The 24,944-nt window shown below is 40.7% G+C and overlaps 1 protein-coding gene across 1 annotated transcript in view; it reads right to left on the bottom strand.

Annotated features, from left to right (window-relative positions):
- The window catches only part of mafa (MAF bZIP transcription factor a), a 67,163-nt gene extending 45,139 nt beyond the window's left edge, over nucleotides 1-22,024 (bottom strand). The window contains exons 1-2 of the mRNA XM_085354055.1: nucleotides 20,680-22,024; nucleotides 13,190-13,257 (exon numbers count right to left, since the gene is read on the bottom strand). Coding sequence (XP_085210181.1) covers nucleotides 13,230-13,257; nucleotides 20,680-21,644 — 993 coding nt within the window. The 5' untranslated portion in view covers nucleotides 21,645-22,024 and the 3' untranslated portion in view covers nucleotides 13,190-13,229. The remainder of the gene's footprint in view (nucleotides 1-13,189; nucleotides 13,258-20,679) is intronic.
- Nucleotides 22,025-24,944: the final 2,920 nt, after the last annotated feature.

The following is a 24,944-nucleotide window of genomic DNA, read 5'->3' as shown; positions in this document are numbered from 1 at the left end:
GAGTGCTAATTTCTGGAGGTGTCTCCTTTCGATGGGGGTTGTTGTTAAAGACTGGAAGGCCAGGAGAGGACTTAGGAGGTTTTGGGGGGGTGCTGGGGGCTTCTAGTAGCAGGTTATCTGTTTAAATAAAGCCTTGCAGAAGCTGTGTGATCAAGGAGGGAAAAACACACATGCGGGGGAAAGAAATCTAAAGGTATCCCTGCAGACACACTTTCAAGCACTTACAAAAAGGGAACACATTTTAGTGTGCAAGAAGTCGCGCACAAGCAAGCACAGACAGTATGTCTCTTTTAACAAAGCATTATGAGACTTATTGTTTCCACGCTCTTTTTGTCTGTTGTGTGTAAAACATGTTTTATATAAAATAGAACAATAGTCAAGGACTGAGTTTCTGTGAGAGCAGAATTCTTCCTGTGGTTTTGGTTTAGGTTTTTTTTTTTCTTATTTAAATTAAATCTTAGTGAAACACTTTGAAACACAGGACTAACAAAACCTCTATTGATATAATAAAAAATGTTTGAATTCTTTCAGTGTGAGAAATCAAGAGTTTGCGCTGGCGAATTATCTACCCATCTTCATGTCTGCAAGAAAAACAACAAGAGGAAGAAAAAGAGATAATGTGAGAAAGAGAGGAAACTGACAGACACAGGACGACTGTGAAAGTGCTGTAGATAAAGAGTGGCGATTTCAGATATAGCCTTTAGCAGAACAGCCATGATGGTGGCTGAACACAGCTGTCAGACCCAGATGGTGAGGTGCTAATAACATTCAGAGTTTTGCAGCGCACCGTTTATTTTCTAATAATAAAACTGTTAGCGCTTGCTAATAGCATAGCTCTGTGCTTGCCAAGCACGCGTTCTGGCTGACACTCGCACCCCTCTGTGGCCATTTATGTGCCATACTGCCGAGCTGAACGGGTCTTTACACACTGAGAGAGACACACACACACATATTGACAGACTCACACGCTGGCCAGATACACTCTATTATGTGTAACCAAGCAGATCTCAATGGCCCTAATGTCATTTAGTGTTATAAACATGTAGAGGTGAATGTAAACTCACGCATCCTTTCATACACATTTGAGAAAACTTGTCTTGTAGGATGGGAATTTTTAAATTAGGTGAACACATCAACTTTTAAAGGAATGTCGCAGCTAATCTGAAGCCAATTATGATGATGATCAGATGCATGGGCGTTCAAATCCACTCACTTCCTGTAAAACGTTGCTGCTGAGGAGTGCTTGAGCAATCAACCAAATCCACTCCAACAGCTTTTGTATGAGAGTACAGAAAGTAACTGTTTGCTGTACATTTAGTAATCACATAATTTCAGAAATAAGAAATCACAGGGGGAATATTCTATGTCAAAAGTGAATTAAAACTTCAAATATATTCAGAGAGCAACTAAAAAAATGAGCATAATAAGAAACAAATCTCTTTTTTTATTAGAAAGAAAAATCGAATTCCCGAATGGCTTGTGTCTGGACGGTGATTCTGGGCAGAACACCCAGATTCCCAGAGACAAAAACAAAAGGTGCTATTCTCTGAAAAGTGCTGACTCAACACACTGTGCCCTACAATAGAGAGCTGCTGTGGCGTGACACGGTGTGTCACTGACCCTAAAAGACTGCTGTTTCCATTTATAGACCTTTTCATTTTAGGTTGGATCGATACTGTAAAGCCACGTGTAGGTCAAAAAAAAAATCTACCTATTTTTTTTTTTATTTTTCTTTAAAAAAATGATAAATTCAGGCATTTTTCTTCTCTTCAGTAGCTGGCAGCAGGCAGTGACTGGAAACATGAGGCGAAAAAGAAATGGGTGACATGTGACAAAGGTCCACAGGAAAAACTGTGATACGTTTACATAGTATGCGTCTTTTTAACTACCGGTTAGTGTGATGCCTTACACCAAGCAACTGAGAAATTTGTTAAATTGAAGTGTATGCGTGTCTGTGTGTGTAGAAAAAACCAAAAGAACAAGCTACGTTTGTCAGTATCATATGAGGTTGTTTCACCTCGCAAGTTATTTATTAAATATTTCAACAGGAGCCAATTTCCCGTTAAGTGTCATTACAGTGTTTCTGCACACATGTACGCCTGCAAAGTGCCACAATTAATTGGACTTCATTTCCGGGAGATAATTTCCGACTGTTAGGCAGGCTGTAAAGGCACATCACCGTGCACATAATTACACAGGAAGGCAGAAGCAGCCTGCAGAATTTATCTTCCACCCCAAACATGAGAGGCTGGTGAGTGGGACTCTGCAGCAGCCTTTGAAGAGGCATTTATGTCTGTATACTAACTGTCTCTAAATGAGCTAGCACTGTCATATCACTGAGATGCAGCTTAATTTAGGTTTTAAACTCCCGCAGTCTGTGCCTCTATATTACTAAGTCCCTCAAAATATTTACCAAATGAATGAATTACAAAGATGCTGAATTAAATTACATCACCCTGGTGGATATATGAAAAAATAGGACGGTGCAGGAACAAGGAAGCAGAATAGCAAACACACTGAACAACACGAATGAACTTTAAATTAACTGTGGACTGGATCTCCAGCTGTCTCATGTAGCTGAAAGCAGAAACCTGTGTCTTGAGTAACTGAGCTTCTCTCTGCCAGAGTTATCGTTTTTCTTGATATTATGCAAGGATCTGTAACACAGAAGCTATTTTTTTTCTAGTTGATTCAGATGTGAAATCACTTCTGTACTGCAAGGTTTGAAATTGATAGTAATTAAGATGTGATGGGAGATGTTTGAGAACGGGGGTCCAGGGCTTTTGTTGAAGGTCTTTATTGTTGAACTGCAAAAAACCCCAAAAACAAAACACAGGTGAACACAAAAATGTGTCCTTAAAGAGGACATTAAATGATTTGTGGAAGCCTATGAGGTGGATTAAGGACTGGTAGGTTGTTAACATGAAAAACTTCTAGTTTTTCTGTGTGTATGACTGTGTGTGTGTGTGTGTGTGTCTATGTGTGTGCGTGTTTGTGTGTGTGACAGAAGGTTCCGGGGCTGCTGTGTGCAGTACCGGCTGGCAGGGTGGCTGTCAGAATGGCCCTGTTTCCTGTGTCAGCTCTAAAATAGGTCCAAACACAGCAGAGATGCACGACACACTCTGGCTATTTACAGCACGCACACAGTGTGTGCGCAGGATGCTGCCAAGTATATGAAACCAGACTCGCTCTTTATTGTACTGTATCTGTTCAGAGACTAGAAAAAAAATTGTATTCACTTTAAATGCAGTATAATGGTGCAAAGAAATGTTGCACAGAATTTGTCTTGAAATTGGTCTTCAAAATAGTCAGTGTTATGTAAAATAAATTACATCTCACGATAGTGTATATGCATTACTTAGCGTGTGCATGTCCTTGACCCCTCCATATGTAGGTGTTGTGAGAGCATCGCGTATAGTAGATGTACTGCGTCCCGCTTATGTCACTGCACCCACCTCCTGTTCACTGGAACGTTGCCCTCTGTGCGTCCGTGACAGCACAACCTCCCAAATGATTCAGACATGTTACCAACTTCGAGGCTTGCGCTGCACACACAGGTAAAAAAGATACACAAACATCCCAATGCACAAGAGCACATTCTTTAAATCTGTAACCGCCTTTAAAAAAAAAAATCCCACATTGATTTTAAATAAAGCACACCAAATGACACCTAATCTAAACTGTTGTTTCTTGGAAAAACCGAGATCTCTCTTTTGCAGATCACACACTTACAGATGCTTGTGGTTTAAACACCATTCGTGAATAACAGTGTCACATCACTGTTTCACACATGACCCAAATGGGCCATCTGAGACCAGCCTACTTGACACATTGTGACACACAAGCCATAACTGCCACTGACCATTTCCCACCACAACTGTTTATGTAAAGTAGCAAAAAGTCTGTAGTCAGTTGTCACATCCTATCATCTACCAAGAAGAGTGTCAACAGTTTGACCACAGTGATTCCCATGTAGCTTGTACGTGAGGAACTTAGTTCATATTTGCAGAACCATCACTAGAATACTGGAACCCTTACTTACTGGCTTCCCAAATGGGTGCCATATTGCGGTGGCACCCGTTTACTCAAGTCAGGTTTAATGCACTTTCACGTTAAATTGTCATCAGAAGTTCCTGTTAAAATGGGCGTGTTCAAGTTGTAACTTTCTTAAGAACTAATCATCCAAATTATTGAAGGAATGAAAAAAACCCAACAAAAAGTAAATTAAAAAAATAACACACGTAAACAAATTTCTGACTTCTGTTCTTTGGCTTATTTAAAGTACGTGCACAGTTTGTTTTATTTGCATCTTTTACAACCACACTAGTTTCTCTCCTCTCCTCTGCATGTTGTGTCACTGTATGTGTATCTGTGTCAGTTTTTAGCAATGTAGGAATCTTTTCCCACACACAGCAGAACAAAGCACTCAACCCAGGTGAAACACAGTATCAAAAACCAGCTTTTAACCACAACTTATTTTAATCTATGTTGGAATATATATTAGTTAATATAAATATATTGTAACTTGACACTGCCTGTCCCCAGCAATACATCTGCTAGGTGTGAAGTAGTTACAGTTACTCGTCGCCACTCTAAGCGCTCTAATCAAGTCCGGTGAAAGATATTTAAATGATGCCTCATCTATATGTCATTCGGGCAAGCTTAATTTTTGCAGTCCACGTTTGCCCACAACATTAGTTTTATCTAATATAGTATATATACTTTTACACAAAACCCCCGTAAACAGAGACGGCATCAGGTTTCAGGCCCTGTTTAGTTTCGCTTCGCTCACCCACACTTTCTCTAGAATATGCTTCGCTCTTTCAATCTTACGCTTTTTTCTCAATCAGAATTTCCATTCAGTTAAAAGAAACAAATGCTTAACGTTTTTTCTTCTCCACCCAGGTGCAAAACAAAGAATATGAAATGATACAAATTACACGCGCATGGACACACACCACAATAAAACAAGAAACAAGGGAAGCTTTTGATCATGGCGCTTGCTTCGTGTTTGCATGTGTGACTGTGTGCCTGCATCTTTAAGTGTTTGTGCAGAGGGAAGAGCAGCAAGTGAAATGAGTTGAGCAGAGAAGAGGGAGCCCATATGGCGGTGGTTATCAGTGCGCTGTCGGTTTTCAGTCATCAGGCCCTCTGCATTTGGGTGAAGAAGAGGAGAAGGAGGAGGAGACTTATCTGGAAACCGATAAGGCGGGTCAGGCCTTTCTCAAATTATACGGAAATTATTTTAATTGCTAGTGAGAGCTGCAGAGCTTTGAATTTTATCTCCCTATTACTGTTTGCCTATGAGTGGATGCCCCCTCCTTCCCCTCTTTTTTCCTGACTCGCTTCACCTTATTGTCTATTAAGTTTTCCCTAAAAATATCTTTTTATGCACATGCAACTGTCAGCCTCCATCTGGGGCTGCTGAGCAGGGAGTGCGAAGGCTTATTTCTCAGTGTTTTAGGTGTGTGCACTTGCGTGTGCTTATAGCATCTTAATGTACACAGGCCACAATGTCAGCATTTAACACCCAGACACCATGTGACCAAGCTCTGAACCGGAAAAGTAAACCAAGAAATCTTTCCCTGGTTGATTTGTGCATGTGTGCGTGCGCGAATGCATGTCTTGTGTGTACTTGTGCTCCATGAACCAGAGAACTCAGGTCAGATGCTTCCAGTGTTGGGCTTAAAGCTGCTTTGAATGGGCCAGGCTGTGCTCATCTTCTGCCTAATCTTCCTACTCTGGTGAGTGTAGGGAGGAGGAGAAAAAATCCATAGTCTTTTCATTCTCCTGTGACCACTGTGCCTGTGACAGAGCAGCCATGGGAATGGAGATGGATACAAGCAGCCCTGCTTCTGACCTCCCTCTACTCCAACACAAGCGTAGAGATAAACAGGGCCGCAAGGATCGCTAACATCTTTCTTTCTCAGGCACACACAGACATATGCGCACACACTCATACAGGCGCAGACATCTCATTAAAGCAATAGTAGGTGAATGTTGCAACAGCAGTGTGCCACTGGGAGAGAGGTCTATTAGGGATACTATCAAGAGACGACGGAAGGAAATGAGAGTCAGTGTACAGGACTTGTGCGCATCTCATTCTGGTGTGGCATATGTGTGATGTATGTCTAATTTTGACCCGAGGGATCCAGCGAAGGAGCCAGTATTAATACTTATTGGCTGAATCATTATGATAATCTAGTGACTAGAGAGTTAATGCAAGAATTCATAGAGTAAATATCTATTACGCAAGCGCGTGTGTGTGTTAGAGAAGGAGATAGAAAAAGACTTGTCCACATGCAATTCTATATCCATAAGTGAGAAAGACAAGAGGAACTGCTCGAGAGCATACGGCAGGCCATTCATTCTAAATTACTCTTCCCTCCCTGTATCCTGGGGATTTTTGGAGTGATATTCCCCTCCTGCTCCCTCGTTCCCTCGGCTGTCACAACCCGTCACCACAACTATTCCACTTCAGCCACAGAGACAGAGGGTAAGCTTCGTCCCTCTCCATCACCCTCCTTACACATCTCTCTCACTAATAACAGTTGTGCCATACTTGGCTGTAAGTTACTAATATTCTTTCTTTTATTCATATGGGTTTGTGTGTGTGTTTGTGTGCCTCTCTGTGTGTGTGTTTTTCCCTGTGTGTGTGTGTGTGTGTGTGTGTGTGTGTGTGTGTGTGTGTGTGTGTGTGTGTGTGTGTGTGTAGTGTATTATTAGTTTTAGAAGAGAACAGGAAACTAATCATGTTTTAGTTTTTGCTAACAAGAGTCTCATACTCCAGAATGTCAAAATGGAAAGTAAACAGAGAGCCATTCCTTTGGTCATGGCTTGTATCCATAGAGATCCATGTGTCTTATTATGGTTTGTCAGGGGTCATTACTGTAATTCAAGCAGACAGACGTTTATACTGAGAGAAGTACGCCATAATATTCTCTTTCTGTTTGTGTCTTTTTTTTGGTCTTAGCATCTATATGCAGCCGCTTCCAATAATGTCATCCTATACCGTTGTCCGCTTCTTGCAACCAGACACTATCAGCTGTGAACTCATCCCTCTCCTTTAATGATCAGGCCACAGAGAGGAAGAAGGAATAAAAACTAAGAGGAGTGAAGATGTTGTTCAATACATGGGGCTGTGCACGAGGGAGAGGAAAGAGCTTCCTCCGTTCCGCGAAAGACTGAGCAAACTAGGACTGTGGTTCTTTCTTCATTTTAGTTTTTTTTTTTTGCCTCAGCCACAACATTCTTTCCGAAAGGTCTCACACTGGTCCAAGCCAAAATAAAAAGAGAGCAAATGAAAAGAAAAAAGTGACCAACACGGTGTTTAACTTCACGGTGTAATCTCCTGACACAAGCCTCTTTGACAGTAGTGAGACGCAGAAGCGTGCCACTCTCCCGCCTCCACACTTTAAGGTTCGTTCTCCACGCTGTGTCAGAGGGGCCTCCTCTTTCAGGTCTCTGAGGCCATGCACTCTCCAAGAGTGACACTACCCAAATTCTGTAATTATAAGATGCAAAGAGAATTCCTCAGCCTGGTTAACCAGAACTATGAGAGACGGACAAATATTTACCCCCTCCCCACCCCTTCCTCTGTTCCTCCTCTTTTAACACGCCCCCACCTCGATAATTTAACAGTAAGAGCAACTCAGCCTTGTAAACACAATAGTTATGTCTGCGCTCACAGAGCCATGAAGCAGACATACAGGCTCCACTACCCCTGCAGCTACTACTAATACAGCTCTCCTCTCCTCTCATGTACATATGTCATCCCTTTATAAAAGCAAAGTTTGCATATCTTTAACAGGGTGCAACTGAAGAGTGCTAAGTAATTATTACAGCTTTGTTTTCATCTTCCTCCACCATACATTCCCACATAATTTGTAATCAGTGTAAGCAAAAAGAAGCAAAACCTATTGTTGTTTAAATTAAACACACAATCTTTTAGGTCACACACACTTTTCTATATTATGTTATTTGGTTCTTCTCTGACCGAACACCAAGTCTGGACTTTCTCAAACATACACAGTTAAAATATGTTATGTCTGTTCTCACCTCCCATAAATGTCCTCTGGTTTAGTTATGGAACTGCATTTAGAATCCCGATGTTTATTTACAAAGTGTTAAATGCTCTAACTGTTTCTTCTATTACAGCACTCCTGTCCCTACATCGTAAAGGAGGGGTAGGGGCTTTGGCGTCCACGCACACCATATGTTTCTATCAGTTTAGCAAAATTAACTTAACACCCAGTTTTCTTCATGATCTTTTAAATACACCTAATCTTATCAGCTGATGTATTCTTTTTTTCACTATCAGTTTTGAGAAATATCTGTTTTGTCTAAATTGTCCAAGTTGTCTGACTGTGCATTGTGCAGCCATGTGTGAGTTTCTATTAAGTGTGCTAAATATAAAATGCTGCCTAAAAGTTCAGGCGAGTCAAGTTATGACTAACGTACGCCTGCAAAACAACAACATTAAATTGCACTTGCAACACTGTTTAACACTGAAGTGATTCAGCTTGGGAGCTCTATAAAGCTGAAAGTTAGTAAGGTGTCAGGAATCTATCAGCTAATTACAAAAAAATCTGTATGTTTATTAAGGTAAAACCAAATATTGCTTTAATGGCCAAGAGAAACAGCCCTGTGGCTTGTGGCTCTAGAGCACAGACTAAACATCTAATGATGTGTGTGCATTACTAAAGCTCCCACCTGATTGCTTGTCTTAACACTTTGTAAACAGTGTGATAATATCTTAGGCCTAATATCTGTCCCTCTGCATGCATTACTGGGATCCTGGACTGATTAAATACCCTAGCATTTTAACTGAAAACAGAAAGTAAAGAAAAGTAACTTTTGGTTGGAAATTTCCTGTTTGACAGCAAGAAACTGAGAGAATTGTGTTGTTCTCTGAGGCTATTTGTGTTTGACATTAGCAGGCACGCACAATGCATTAAGCCAGGAATGTAAGTAATGTGCGCTTAGACATACGGCCCTAACTACACAGCGTCGACAGCATTGTTTAATGCACAGCAATAACTCTGTTAGCCTGTTACTTCTCATTGCTTCTCTTTCTCTCCTCCTCTTTGTCACTCTGTGTGTACATTTCTTAAATGGTGCACTATAGGGTGAAAGAGAAGAGAGGGGAGAAGACACTGGAAGTCTCTTCAGAGCTATTAGCTTTGTACCATTCTGTCTCCCCCCTAGCCCTGTTGAAGCAAGATACTAAAAATATTACAGGAACATTTGATATGATGCAGTGCTACTGGACAACTTTTATTCTTGCCTTAAAAATATGTTGCCGTGTTGTGATTCAGGAGGGGACCTGAACTCTATCAGTGTAAATGCAGACTTGGCCTCCACAGAGGACCCGCACCCTGGGTGAATGACTGCAAGAGCTGCTATATGGCAGGATGAAGTGTGTTCATTTCCTTATTTATTGACTCACTTGCTTTTCTCTGAGTGTTTGAAATTAATAACAGCCAGCAGAAATCAGACAGAGGGATGAAAATCAGCACTTTCCCTGCAGTGAAGCCATTCATCAAGCTAACGAGGGGGAGAATAGAAGTGGAGAGGGGGGGAGGGAGAGTAGTGACGTTTGGAGAGGGAACAGAAAGCGGGAGGGAAGCAGGTGCAGTGTGAGGTGAAGGGAGGGAGGGAGGGAAAGTGACGCTGGGAACAGAGGGGAGGGGAAGGAAGCTAAGTTTGTTTGGGAGGAGAGTCATTTGGAGGATAGCGGGGCAGACAGAAGAGGAGGAGCTGTGTGCCACTCTATAAAGAGGAGTAGCGATAGAAAGAAGGGCAAGTTTGACATTGGAATATAAATAGAGAGGGAAGAGAGAAACAGAACGCAGGCAGGATTTCCAGAGATCAAGTCAAGAACCACCAAGTCATAACTTGAATCTGATGATGATGTGTTGATATATTTTAAAGTCCATGCCACTGCTAGTTGATAAAGAGTGAAGCCGCTGGCTTTATGGAGCTTTATAACAGCTCTTGCTCAGTGTCTGGGTTCTTCAGGCCTCTGCAAGAGGCATCAAGAACCTAGCAAAACAACACAGCAATGATATTTCCCATAACACTTTTAACAGTACAGAATAAGGAGTATACTAAACAGAACTCTTTTTCAGTGTCCCCAACTTTCATATATTATCTCTCTTCCTTTCACTGATGGGTGATGATGGGCCCGCCCTCACTTTAAAGCCTTCACCTTGTCATGGCTTTGGTCCCACGCTGCTCTGCCTCCCTACAGTCCACTAGAGACTCAACAGTATCTCACACCCAGAGTAGGGCTGACTAAGCACTTACCAGTGAGTCTCTCTTCTCAGAGTGAGAAAGGAGCGCCATGCTGAGAACTCTGCCACAGGAAAATAATTAGCAAAGTGGAGCTCTGCCCAAACACAGGCTAAATCTAGTAGCACTTCACAGTCAAATGAAACTATAAATCTCAATTCTTTTTCTTCTGTTTTTGCTTATTTGTTTGCCCCCCTAACCCCCCCCCCCCCCCCCCCCCCCCCCCTCAAACACACACACACATATTTTTCTTAGGATACATAATTTTCACAATTACAAGTAAAATCTTTGTTTCATGATAACTTTTAATAGCATGAATTTAATCAGGGGTACTAAAACTTAGTTCAATCTCATACAGTCTTTTAATGAAAAGGCATCCATTGGAAGCTGCACATTGCTTTGCACTCGTTCTTCACGAGTCACTTCAAGCTGACAAATTTGTGATAGGTGCCTTGTGATGACGCAAACTGTGTCCATCTCACTGTACATGGATATATGTATTTTTAACTTTAAAGTTAGACCACAGTGTCTTTGGTCACCAAGGCTAAATATAGTCACCTCCTCCTGAACAGTCTCCAGTTTCTCACTCCTTTCCAAGAGGCAGGTGGAGCAGATAGAAGGGGGGGAAGGTGGGATAGCACCCAGTCTTGAATAAATCATCCCACAACTTTTGACCCATATGGAGGAGGTTGTTTTTATACTTCACACTGCCCCCCTTCTCTCCATGGCCTCTGCACCCCTCTGTCCCATTCATTTTCTCCCCCACATGACAGGTTAATCTGGATCGATTTCATCTGCCCTCAACGACTGAGACCAACATCCTGGCACCCAGAAATAGAGCACACTGTGACGGATTCGCCTCCTACTAACCATTACTGTTAACAAGCAACTCTAAGAAGGGGTGGGCAAGAGAAGATGTTTTGGGAAGTTTAAAAACAACATAATTTACTGCACAGAGGAAAAACACAGATGTGAAGAAACGAAAGACACTTGATAAGATGGGAAATTGAACAGTGCGATGAGCTGTGGTATGTGGGTGATGCTGCTTCAGTAGGTTTCACCCAAACCACGTTGTCATACAATGGTCACATGACTGTATGCTGTATCTTTATGTGAGCACAAACACTCACACACACACACACACACACACACACACACACACACACACACACACACACACACACACACAGACCTTTCCCCCCCCAATCTATATTTGCATTTTCTCACAGCCTCTTACACTGCATATACACACACCTGGCATTTTATCTTTGTCAGCATATTCTGGGTCCTTCAGCTCCCTACTGGGCTCTGAACTCCAGTGTCTCTTTGCATGGCAATCCCCTGAGCTGTGCCTACCTTTACAACACACAGGAAAAGCACACTGGCAGGTAGTTTTATGCCTGGGAAAATCCTTTTCTTCTAGGATTAGTTAGGTAGAGGCGCAGTGACATAGTGTCCTGGTGGCAGTCCAGGCTCGAGTCAGGACACTGTTTCCCCAGGCAAGGACACCAAGACCTGGCTCTCCGTCTCCATCACTCAGCTTGTCCTCCTGGAGCTACGTGGCCAGACTGCTCATCATCCCCCCCCCCACCCCATTCTTCATATGCATGGATTTGCATAAAACAAAGACATGGCTCTGCCTGGAATGTCTGCCATGGTTGAAACTGCTAAGAACGGGATCGACCAGACCACACCGCACGCAGCACCTCTAAGTTCAGCTGGCAGGTTGTCAGAGCACAACATCAGCATAGCGCATGGCAGGAGAACCGAGATTTACGAGGCCGCGTAAGATAGACACCCTCATGGTTTTCCACTTTAATTCGTTTAACATCCGTTCCCATGGCATTGTTTATATTCGACACCCCTTAGCAGTGAGCAGAGGGCACCTAATTCACAGTGATGACGTGGGAGGAGAATCAGAGCACTTAAAACACTTCATCTAAAGATGATTTGTCCTTGTCTTCCCTGATGGCTTTTGTCCTGCTTCCCCTCCTGAAGTTAAGTGGATCTGGCGAAAGGCCAGCTACTGATCCCGCTCCCCACTTAGAGACAATCAAGTAAATAACAGCAGATACAAATACATGTACACAAGCACACACGCACACACTTACAGTATATTCTTCTTTACGTTGGTGGAAAAAGTTAGAATGCAAGTGCTCTTTCATTCTTATGTGTCATGATGAAGCACATTGCAGCTGTTTGCTTTGGAACAATCAGTGAAACCATTACAGGAACATTTGGGTTTGCAATATACATTCTCCCAGGTTGCCCTTTGTCTCTGCAAATTGATATCAAGATTCAAATCTTATTTTTCACTCTTTGTCACTGGTGCAAAACACGAACATATAATTTGCATTTGAATGAGTGGCTCTAATCTGCCGGTTGTCCTGATCAGGGATGAAGGATGTTGCCCTAGACTCAAAACTTCATGTGTCGTGTGATTTTTCTTCTCCATGGATAAAATAAGGTATGATAATGGATACGATATCAAGGAACGTTATTGCATCAGGGAGATAGATGTAGAGAGATATTGCCAACATTAAGAAGGTGTGTGCTCTTTAGCATATACAATGCATTATGTATCCATTATAAAAAGCTTACAGACATGCATTATGTTTTAAAACATTCAGTAGCATATGTGGTGACTATTTTCTCCGTTTAATATGACTGCCTGATATTAATGAATAGTTAATATGGATTTAATTGTGTAGTGCTATAAATGAAAAATGCATACCACAAATAATACTTGTATAACACAGCTATGTTTGGTAGCATGTGCAAAGCTGTGGTATTTTTCTAAAGAAGGAATATTTTGTAAACTCAACAAATCTGATATTGCTCACTATTATTAAGCAGAAAATGTAAAAAAAAAAGGCCAAAGTTATCAGACATTTACCTCAAGAATCCTCAAGGGCACGGAGGGATGGTGCTTGAAATCACAGATGGAGAAATTTTCTTGATGACCTGAAGAAGCAGAAAAGATTGGACAAACAGATCAGATAAATTAATATCAGCGTAAATATGCTTGGTGTCACCTTTTCACCCTCTTCCCTTCTGTCTGCATCAGACACGGATACACACAAGAAGGCCCACACAAACAATCACAAAGAAACAAGCAGACTCATTCTGAGCAAGATTCACTCTCACCTTGTCTCTTTGGTGAAATACACTACATGTATCATAGTACATGTTTGATGCTGGGGGAATTGTAAAAATTTACATGCAAATAGATTCTACAGGCGGAACCCATGCATCAAAACACAAGAGACAAAACTAAAATATCTAAGCGTACGTACGGCGTGCCATCACACAGACAAGGCAAAATAGATTTTTTTTCTTTTTTTTTTTGTAGAGGCATTTATTTCTGTTCATCTCATTCAGTTGAATAATGAATTGTTCTAACAGGGGAGGAATCGTGGCAAATAAAAAAGAGAGGGATAAAGTCTTGTTTCCTTGCTACCTTGTGACTGAAACTTTCAGAAGTACCCTGGCAAAACATACAAAAGTGGGCATGTTTCTTTAGGCGGGTCCAAATACAGTTCATATCCCCTATAAATGTTGCAGCACAAGTAAAAACATTAGCTCAGCTCTTAGCTCCCTTTGCAGATTCCAAGCCGGGCCGATTTAAAGTTCCTGGAAAATAACAGCGGTGGAAGTAATTTGCCTGTACGCTACTGTGAGAGAAATTTTAAATCACTGGATTTTCAAATAAATGCCACATAGAACTGGTACAAAAGCAGTGAGGCAGCTGTTGTGATGACAGATGTTAAGAAAAAAACAAAAAAACCCAAAAGGCTCCTAATGGTGCTAAACTGTGATCAGCAGCCAATCAGCTGACAAATCATATCACCTGTTAGATATAGCAGGATATTATCTTTTTCATGTCTTAGGTTTGCTTTATTTCACCTGTCATTCAAGGTGAAAGTACTGAAAGTGTAAAAATACATATGCTGAGATATGACTTGGACTTACCTAAACAACAAAATTGCACTTACATCTATGCTCCATGTGTATCGCTCTGCATGCAGCTCCCTATTTCATACTGATCTGCTTTAAAAGTTACACCTGAGGAACCAAAGGAATGGACTTAAATGTGTAGAAAACAAAAACATTTGTGGAGCACAGAGGGATTTCACTCATGTAGCTAGATTTTTAGTGGGAGAAATTTCACAAACATATGCCCGTTTGAAGGACTGTGTGTCTCACTTTTTCTTTTACTCCGTTACCTCTTGCTTTAGCGCTGCTGCATTTATTTAAGTCACAGGCTCTTGGTTTGGGTCCATTTACAGACATATAAAATTACTCCAGCAAATCCCTACCACCTCATTACCAACATAACCTGCAGCCAGTCTTTCAAGGACGACTCTCTAATGACACCACATGTATCAGCTTAATGTCTATTTGAAGCAAGCTTTCTGCCACAAAAGAAAGAAAGAAATGTACAGACATCATCGACAGCAAAGTGTAAAGTGTAAGTATTGATGCTTGGAATTTATTGATTCCCAGTGAACTGCACTATTGCACCATTCCTCTCTTATACGATTGTACTATTCCTCTCTTCTACACTATGAATGTGAGAATAATGTTCCTTTTTTGTTTCTCTACTTAGACAGACCATTCACAGATGTGGCTGCCACCTGGTTGTGTTGAGACACATGACTGCCACTGCTGCTGCACATCCTCTCTCCAATCTTCTGTCGACAGTGGTTTTTATCCACAACCAAACTCATATAAAACATTTTCTAACTGTTGAAAATGAAAATAGTAAAAATGAAAAACAGAAGCAAATTCCATGCAAAGGTAGGACGAACAAATGTGAAAATGCAAAGAAAAAAAAAAGAAAGATCTTATTCCATTTATTTAGGATTTCTCATCACACTAAGACAGATTAGAAAAATATGTTTTCAAAAAACACAGTTGAAACTTGGCACTTTTGATATTTTGTGAGTCTTTATTAACCCCAGTTGTGTAAAATGTGACAGAAAGCCACAGCTTAACACACCCACTCTGAGTCAGTTGATATTTAAGACAGGAACAATGAATTTACCCCATGTACGACTGGCTGCTTTGTTTTGCAACACCCACAATGAAATGGTTGAATGAAGTGGGTGTGAGAACAAGATTAAATGTTCACCATGTGTGCCACAAATACTACCAGACTCAGAGTAAATAAATAAATAAATGAATACATGAAAATAATCAGAATGAATGGCAGCGTGAAAATAAACCTGGCCAGCTTAAGCCAAGTGCCACTGCCCTTCACAGCATATTTAATAGACACTTTTCCTGCACCCTGTATTTAAACTCCTTTTGTATGTGTGCTATTATAGTATAGTATTATTATATAATCTTTTCACAGTCAAAAATATATTATTTGTTTTCTTGCGATTCAAAAAATGTAAAGACAGGAGTGAAATATAGGATGTTAATAATTAAAAAATATATATAGCAGGGAGTTGTGCTGAATTTACTGGATACTATCCTATGTCGGATGTGTGTGTACATCTCATTCATTGGGTTCTGGGCAGAGGAAATGAGCATGAGTTCCCCAGGGCAGGGATTACTCTAATGACTTTGAGAGCAGCCTTGTGCGCTGTAACTTTTGACCTCTGCTCCTCCTCTTTGACAAAAAACACAACAAGAGAAATACACATGCATGCACACACACGGATTCATGCATCTACACCTACAAACACATACATGACATACCGTGCGAAACAGCAAGACAAAAAGATTTGCTCCAATTGTTCCTCTGGCACTTTCTAAAGCCTGTAAGAATTCAAACCCCCAACCGGCTCTTATTTTTGGTTGTGTCGACTGGCGTACTGGTACTTAACTGAACATTGTGCTGCATCTTATGCTGTCAACCTGCATAGCGCCAGCGTTCCACATGAGTGTCTCGCTGGAAGATCGATCATTTTATCACTTACATAACCGCTGCGTACGGGCACCACAGATATAAGAGGAAACATCTTTTTACAAATTAGATCCGTCTTCGCAAAAAATGCCATTTAGCTCGGGGACTCGACTGTTTGAGTCACACACACAGAGAAGCACAAGTAACACTATGGTCTGAAACAAAAGAATGGAGCAAATCTATTCTTTTGTTTTCGTATTGTAAGTTGGTGAGTGTGTTTTCATGTTTAGTATGCGTGCGGTGACTGTGTTTTAGTGGATGGACATTAGAGGTCTAAATGATCTGTTCCAATGAGGAAACAATCAAACTAAATAAGTTTAAGAGTCTTATAAAGAAGCCCCTAGCAAAAAACAAATGTTCATTTTTTACATGCCACTCAAAACACATCAAAAAACCCACTGCACTGAAAGCATGGTTTAAAGAGAGGCAGAAAAGAAGAGACTCTTAAGCAAAGAGGAAATTATTTCCTCTTTGAAATGGCAAATACAAAAACATGTCTTTTAAATGAGGGGAAAAGCAAATGATTATCCTCTCTAAAGTCGTTTCATACATTGTTGTGGTTAATGTGACATATCAGACTATAACGGTACTACTGCTTTAGATGTAATTAGATAAATTGAGGAAGAAGGAGAACGGCTTGGCTGTAAATTGCATGGTGTGTACATGCTAAGACCCAACACTGGCACAGCTGCACAGAGCTACACTCACAATTTATCATCTTTACATCGCAGGAGCCACTGGCCCACACCACTATTAATCATCAGCAAAATCATTTAATTCAGCCCAAGCCTGACTATTGTCTCAGCTTCTCCCCTCACTCTGGGCAAATCAGCCACCACAGCAGCAGTGCACACCTCAGATCTTGGGTTAAAACTGTCTTTCTCCCTCTCCCTCTCTCTCCTTTTTGATGAGCTGTGTAGCACATCATCATTGGCAGATGGCGCAGAAGCTTGCTTTTTTGCAAATTTAACAAGTATGAAATTTATAATGGCAAAGACTACGAACGGTTGAGCACTTACTGCTTTAACACACTGACAGTGCGGTTCATTTTTATGAAAGGCGTTTTTTTGTCTGTATCCGTTGGACACTGATAATCTGTGGCTAAACTGCAAAACAGAAGACAAATCCAGATTGAATCTGTCTTCAGAAACTGTAGCGTTTCCTCAAAGTGTATTTTGGCACGTTGGTCTTCCTGTTTCAACAAACAAATTGTTCCGAATGCCCACAAGCCTATTCCTTGTGAACTCAGCAAAGAACTTTTCCTCTTGTCTTTCTGGAAAGTGGCAAGTTTAGTTCGTGTCCAAGTGCAGTCCAAAAGTTATGTTAAAAAGAAAATCAGCATATGATGTAAAAACACCAAATGCAATGCAAGATTGGGTACAGCAGAGCAGAGACTCTTCTGCTAACCACAGTGGCTGACATAAATTGGCACCTTCTCCAGCGCCCCCTCACATGCCTGACATGGCTGTGCCCTCCGTGCGCCCCGTCTCCCACAGCATGTTTGCTTCAGGCCAACGTCCAGACCCACTGACAAAAAGGAAAGAGCTGGATGAAACTGAGAAAGCCAAACGATGACATGCTAATGACTGTAAGTGCAGAGTGTCCGAGAAACACGGTAAGCGGGCACAACAGATAAGTAAGCAAAGAATGTGTAAAAAGGGTAAGTGAAGGGTACAAATATGGAGCATGCATCATGCACAGCCACAAGAAACTCACAGTGTTGTCATTATTACATACTGCCACTCAAGGAAACACACACACACACATTCAGATTTACACCTAAGTCCAAATACACGCTTGCATACTCCCACATGAAGCAGCACTTAAGACAAGCACACACATATGCACAAATAGAAAGGCTCACACATGACCAGACTGTTCATAATAATGTTAACATGATTTATCAGACATAAAATCAAATTGGACTTCTGCAAATAAAAATGAGGATGAAGTTCATGAACTGAGATGCAAACACAATATTTCTAACACTTATTTTTTTGATTATAATGATAGAATCACGTTGGACTTTAAATGAAAAATGTCAGCAGGTAAGGTCTGTTTCTCCTTTTTAGGATCATCATCATAGGAAATAATAAATACATATATTTTTATTTGGTGTTAATTCATGGATTGTGAAGAAACATGCATCTCTATCATTCAACAGACTGTCAAAGCAGAAATGTTTAATTAGCTGCACGCCACTGTGGGTTATTGTTATTATTATTAGGCTTCATTAAGTTATTGCAACAATGGACTTGCATCTCTACATTTTACAATTTTTTTTTACACTGCCAGCCTGAATTGCTTTCCTTAAATGTTCAATTCATTCCTGTTTCTGATTCTTCCAAAATGGTGTAAGAAGCTCTTACTAAATTAATTCTGGCAGAAACGCCTTAAAAAGAGGGCAACAAGACCCCTATAAGCAGTGTTAAAATGTGGGGCAGTAATATGGAGATGACATGTTTTCTAGTTTCATTTCTGTGTGTTTCACTCACAAACAACAAAGAGTCTCAGGACAACTCAAAAGAAAAGTGAGAAACTTATTGAAGACAATTACATACATTTATTGCATATCATTTAATTGTATGAAATGAGAAACGAGCACATATGAACATCACATATGGTTAGTGAATGAAATAATTTTGCACAGCAAAATATATATATATATATATATGTATATATATACTATATGTAAGATGAAAGATTAATTAACATATTTTCAAAATTTATTGGCGAATGGTACTCCCCCCTTTTATACATGCAGGGTGACACTCCCTGACGATCTAATAATGTCCGGACATTATAGATTAGAATAATTACTTATTGCTTTGCAAATGTTTACGTTTATTTAAGAGAAAACAACAGTATACCCTGAACTGATGCTAATATCTCCAAATGATACGACTAAGTCGTAAACGAATGTCAGATCTATCTTCTTGGGAGATGGAAAGCTAATTTTCCACATGACATTTTTTTAGTGCATTTCTGTTCAGAATAAGTCAGTTCAATCAAGAAACACATTTTCAAAAGCACAGTAATTTACTTAGACTTGTGAGAATTGTCTTCTCCAAATATACTTTTTCTTAATATAGTTATTTAAAATATAATAATAAAATGTGTGTCGGACACCAGATCTCTCACACTTCGGTTTATAGCACATGCTGCAAAAGCGCTGTTTTATGCACTGCACAATACTGCTCACTGTATAAATTGGAGCCGAGCCAATTTCTCTTAATCAGTGTTAAAAATAGTTTTGGGCAGCAATCTTATTATTAATTATCCTAGAAATCTATATGACATAAGCTGTAGCACATGATATCTTTTGCATCATAGATTATAAAACTTTGTCTTTAAATTACGCTTTAAAAATTATTCAAATGATGACAAATGCACAATGGAATATATTTAAATAACAACATAGGCTTAGCAACAGACTAAACTTCCAGGAAATTGACTGGTAATTTCCTTCATACTGAAGTCTTTTCTTTTTCCCCTCGCACCAGGGTCCCCGCCGACAAACTTCCACCAGGAATGCCAGCGCATTCACTGCAGTCTTATGACAGCCGATGGTGGTGCACTTCAACACAGCTGAAATGCACCACTACAGGGGGTGGGAAGTCCTGTCACTTTTTTGTCTCTGTCCCAAAAAAGTGAGGAGGCCTAAATGAAGTATGAGTGCCATGCTGGAGTCATCCGACAAAATAGGACATCTTCAAGCATAGAAAGAAAAACCATACATGTCCAGCATGCAGGGCAGTTCAATAACACATCTCTTTAAAACAATGAAGAGTTTGTAATGGATACAGTCTTTTGTTGCTCCACACAATAACAAGCAAACGCATGAGATGAGGTGGCGTCAAACGGCAGGCTTGCAATCCTCCAAGTTTGGCAGACAAAAAAAATAAAAAATAAAAAAAGGAGAAAGAAAGAAAAAAAGGAAAAAACATACTGTCGATGGATGCACTTTTGATAAGAATCTGTACACTGAATCAAAACTAAAATGATGAAAAAGGGCCAAGTTGATGAACTTCAAAGGAGTATACTTAGTGCTTGCATGCACACTTGGTATACTGCGGCATAAAGTTGGATCAACTTTCAAATATCAAACACTGCAAATCTAATGAACAGAGATGAAAAAAAATCTTGACAGACAAACTATGTGTAATATACTGAGTATGATAGCAAAAAGTAGAAAGTTTTCTCAATACGCCTCTTCTAGATTAAAAAAAATGCGGATAACAAAGCCCTCCAAATCTACAGCAGTGGTAGAATGGAGGGAACTTATTTTCAAAAAAAAAATAAATGTAATAAAAAAAAATCAAAAAGTTGATAAATTAGTTCTTCATCTAGGCATATAGTGGGATTTGCGTCAAGTAAATAAAAAAAAAAAGTTTCAGAATGAAAACTTTTTACGCGGGGTGAGTTATTCATCTGATATAGTTTTATTTCGCGATAATGTCGAAACTCACATGAAAAACTCCGGAGATGAAGGGTTGTTGTCACTGCTGGATCCGTTTTCTCTGAAGCCGTTGCTGATGAGCTTCTCATACTTTTCTTTGTACGCGTCCCTCTCCCGGACCAGCCTGGAGATCTCTTGCTTTAGGTGCTCGACTTGCTGCAGGAGTTGTGTCTTCTCTCCCTCCAGGACGTGCCGCTGCTGAACTCGCTTGAACCGGCAGGACTGAGCGTAGCCTCTGTTCTTTAGGGTCCTCCTCTTCTGTTTCAATCTGATCACCTCTTCTTTGCTGACCCCCCGTAGCTGCCGGTTGAGCTCCCGCACTGACATGGTCACCAGCTGCTCGTCTGTGAACCGCTCCTCCAAGCGCATGTGTGGGTGATTTGTCCCAGAAATGCCGTTGGACTGGACGCCCGGTGCCTGGTGGTGGCTGCTGCTGTGGTGGTGATGGTGGTGGTGGTGTTGCGCTCCGTTCTGAGCGGCTGCCGCAGCAATTACTGCCGACACCACCGCCGCGGCGGACCCCATCTCTTCCCCGGCCATGGTGCTTCCTCCTCCGGCTGCACCAGCAAACTGCTGGCCCCTGGCATAGCCATCGAAAGACTGGAGCTGATGACTGCTGTTGATCAGCGCCTCGACCGCGTCTTCGGGGCTGAAGCCCAGCGCCTCTGGATTCAGCTGCTGTTGATAACCGGACATCCAGTAGAAATCCTCAATGTGTGTCTTCTGCTCACTCCCCGAGCCCGGACTGGGCGCCGAGAAGCTTGGGGAAGGGGGCACCGAGCTGCAAGGCGTGCTCATCGGGGTGGAAGACAAGGATCCCCCGGCGATAAGGCGACTGCACTGGCTGATGTTGCGATCGGGCTCCACCGGCTCCTTTTTCACTTCAAACTTCATCAGATCGAAGTCATTAACATATTCCATGGCCAGGGGACTGGTGGGCAGGTCGGAGTTGCTCATTGCCAGCTCTGATGCCATCCTCTTGCTGCTGACAGTCCTCCAAACGGGGTGAAGAGCAGCTGTCAAACTGGGTTGGTTGGGAAGAACGTGAGCCAGTTTAATTTTTACGCGTTTGTCTTGAAACTGAAAAAAAAATTAGGTTTTCGGCGTCCTTTTTGCAGCCGCGGACTTGCAGGCGTGTGTGAGTAGAGTTTCTTTGCAGAGTCTATTGCACTGACACACCAGTGCCGCGCGTACGAGTAGCGGAGTCCTTTTTCAGCATGTGAAATTCGGCGGTTTTGGATTTCAAACATTTAACACTTTACGGGGTCTTCATGAATACATTGCGCACGCGGAGAGGGAAACACACCGAAAGTCAGGGAGTAAAAGCTCACTTGCACGTTCTAACCCGCTGTCTGGTGGGGCGATTTTTTAGTGGGATCACACAGCAGATGAGTTTAAGCATTGTAGCCGCTCTGACGTCAGGCTGGAAATGGGAAATTGACTCGGACGACGAGCCAATAGGGTCGCACACTCTAACAGCTAATTAACATATTAGTAGCCCAGAGAAACAAAACTTTTATCTACCGTCAATGGACACCAGCTGACTGTCAGTCGGAGCATAGATCCTTTTGTTCTTTTTATCGTAATTTCGATTTCATTTTATTTATTCATTTATTTATTTATTACTTTAATTTTTCGAAGTATGAGTTGTAAGTGGAACGAAACAGAGCATGCTCTAAATTAATTACAAAACGGAGTTGTAATGCTTGACATATAGAAAAAAGAGAGAGAAAGCAATCATAAAACAGACCTTATATAGTTCGCGTAACCCTGTAGCATAAACTGGTTATACATTTTAAGACATAAGTCTTAATCTTGCGAACATTACCTGAACAAAACCCGTCCACTTCCTAATGGCAATGTCTGTTATTTGTCTGAATGTACAGCACAATTAAAACCTAGAAACTATGTTTTATCAACTAAATATAAAACAAAAGTGGCATGTAAGAAGCTGCGCGGTAACTTGACAAAAAAAGGAAAAAAAAAATATGAAAGGCGGATTGAAGAGGTTGTCATGTTTTCGCACACCATTGTAAAACTCAACACTGCCACCTTTTGGGCACGCTAGTGAAAGGGATTCCCCTCCCCATCCAGTCCACACAATTTTCGAAGAGTTGAAAGTTGAATGAAACATATACTGTTTGCAAAACACAAACACATGTACACGGTCCGAGTGTCGTTGTTTTCTTCACTTCAGTAGGAAAAAGACACGGTACCCCGACTGAATTTCAAACATCTTACATAACAAAGTCAATTTTGTGTTTTATGGAAGAAGTCATATCAGAGGAAGTGGATGCGAGTGAACCCGCTGCTCAGTGCAAACTGATATTCTGTGGAAGCCATAAAACTCACTTTATCTGAGTACATTGCTCTTTATCTCAGTTCAGAGGTCTCCTGCATTTAATTGACTTGTGTACAACACTAACATGAGTCAGTCTTGGTAATCCAGCTTCCACTGTAAGTCCTGTCTAGTTAGGTGGTTATAGTTTCTTTACCCCAGTGGACACAGCATGACTTTTAAAAATCAGAATAAATAGTAAGGTTTGTATACAGTTTGTATACAGTGTATTGTTGAAGTCTCCCATTAATGTATAGGCAAAATGCAATTAACTAATGACTAATAGCAGCTCACTTAAAAAAAAATAAAGAAGTTTGTTAGGGAAAATAGTGATGTAAGCCACACTGGCCCTGTCTTACTGGCCACAAGAGTGTTGATTTCTTTTGTGGCCTATTTTGACATGGTGCTGACAAATAACCATTTCTTTCCTGTGACAAAAGCCTATAATCATAGCCTGTTTCCCACTCTCTCGCCAAGCGTATGATCTCATCTTTGCAATGATGTATATTTTTAGATTTTTGTATGCGTCCTATTTAATGATAGTTCAACTCAGTCATGTGGAAGATGATCTTGACAATAAACCAGATATGTTACAACCACAGGGAGTTCAACACTTGGCCTATGGCTGCCCAAAACTATAGTTCAGGTTATGTCTTTATGTTTTGTTGACATAACATTATGGGGGTTATTTGAGTATTCTGATTTTCTAATCTTTAAATGGGAGAAATACTAGTTATATATTATTAATTTGGTAAAACAACAGACTTTCAAATATTTTATTACATGTTGAATAAATTAGAATAAATGCAGAATAAAAGTTTTTTTATAAGGCTGTGTTTTGTGTAAAAACATCATCATTACTGTTACTGAATGTTTTATTAAAGGGTAAGTGGATGTATCCATTTGTATGGTAATTGAACGCTACATATGGCTCAAATAAAATTCAAACAAAACCCTATTGTTTGTATTTCCATTCTGTTGCCTTGTCATCTGTTTGGGCTTACCTGTTCACAGGAAGGCACAGCAGCGGCCTGTTCCCTGGGGTGCGGCCACAGCGGACTGAGACTAATATACAAACGAAGGGAAAGCTCATTAGTCATGACAGAAGAAAGTGGCGAACCTAATTTAGCTGCTTTTGTGCCTTTGAAGTTATTGATGATGCAGACCTGTGAGAGATCTACATGGAGAGAGATCAGTACATGCTGTGAAGACAACTTATCGAACCGGAAAGACAGAAGTTCATGGGATGAGATGGAACAGCAACGCGAGGTTGACTTATAAAGATATGAAACCATCCAGCCTCATTAAATAGGTCACCTCATTTTTTCGCTCAGGCTTTTCAGCAATTTGAAAAAAAAATCTGGAGGATTTTTGAAACCACAGCAGCCACATGAAACTGAAGAGTGCAGCTTGTTAGAATGCTGTAGTCATTAATGTTCAATGTGTTCATTGGCTTTCCAAACTTAAGAATCGTGAGACACGACTGAAGAAGGCTATTTGTGTATATACTCACTTTGTGTGTCACCTATTTCACTCATTTTATTTAATTAACACACATTTTCATGAGTTGCCACAAGGGATGAATCCACATATTTGATTTGGCATGGATTTTTGCCCTTCCTGGCATAACTCTCTCTGGGATTTGCGTCCCTTCCCACTCTTGAGCTGGGGATCTTTCACAGGTTAGGTGAATGTGTTAAACACTGAATTATGGATCCACTTACATGTTATCAATTCATTTGCTTTGACTATGTTAAATTTGCTAATCTAAAATGCATCATGTAAACCGTCAATTGTAATGCATTAAACACTGTGTAGTTGTTTACAGTGTACTGTTTAAAAACCAAACAAGAAACAAACAAGAAACAAAACAACATGATTTGTAGTTTCGGTCTGTAATGGTTTATGATCAATCTAGGGTGTTGGTCATGTTCTAA

The sequence above is a fragment of the Diplotaxodon limnothrissa genome, linkage group LG1, assembly GCF_057381915.1.
Source record: "Diplotaxodon limnothrissa isolate DT_005_m linkage group LG1, D_limnothrissa_male_GT1.1, whole genome shotgun sequence".
In the NCBI taxonomy this organism is placed as follows: Eukaryota; Metazoa; Chordata; class Actinopteri; order Cichliformes; family Cichlidae; genus Diplotaxodon; species Diplotaxodon limnothrissa.
The sequence above is the reverse complement of the archived record's forward strand: the minus strand, read 5'-3'. Positions and strand labels throughout refer to the sequence as shown.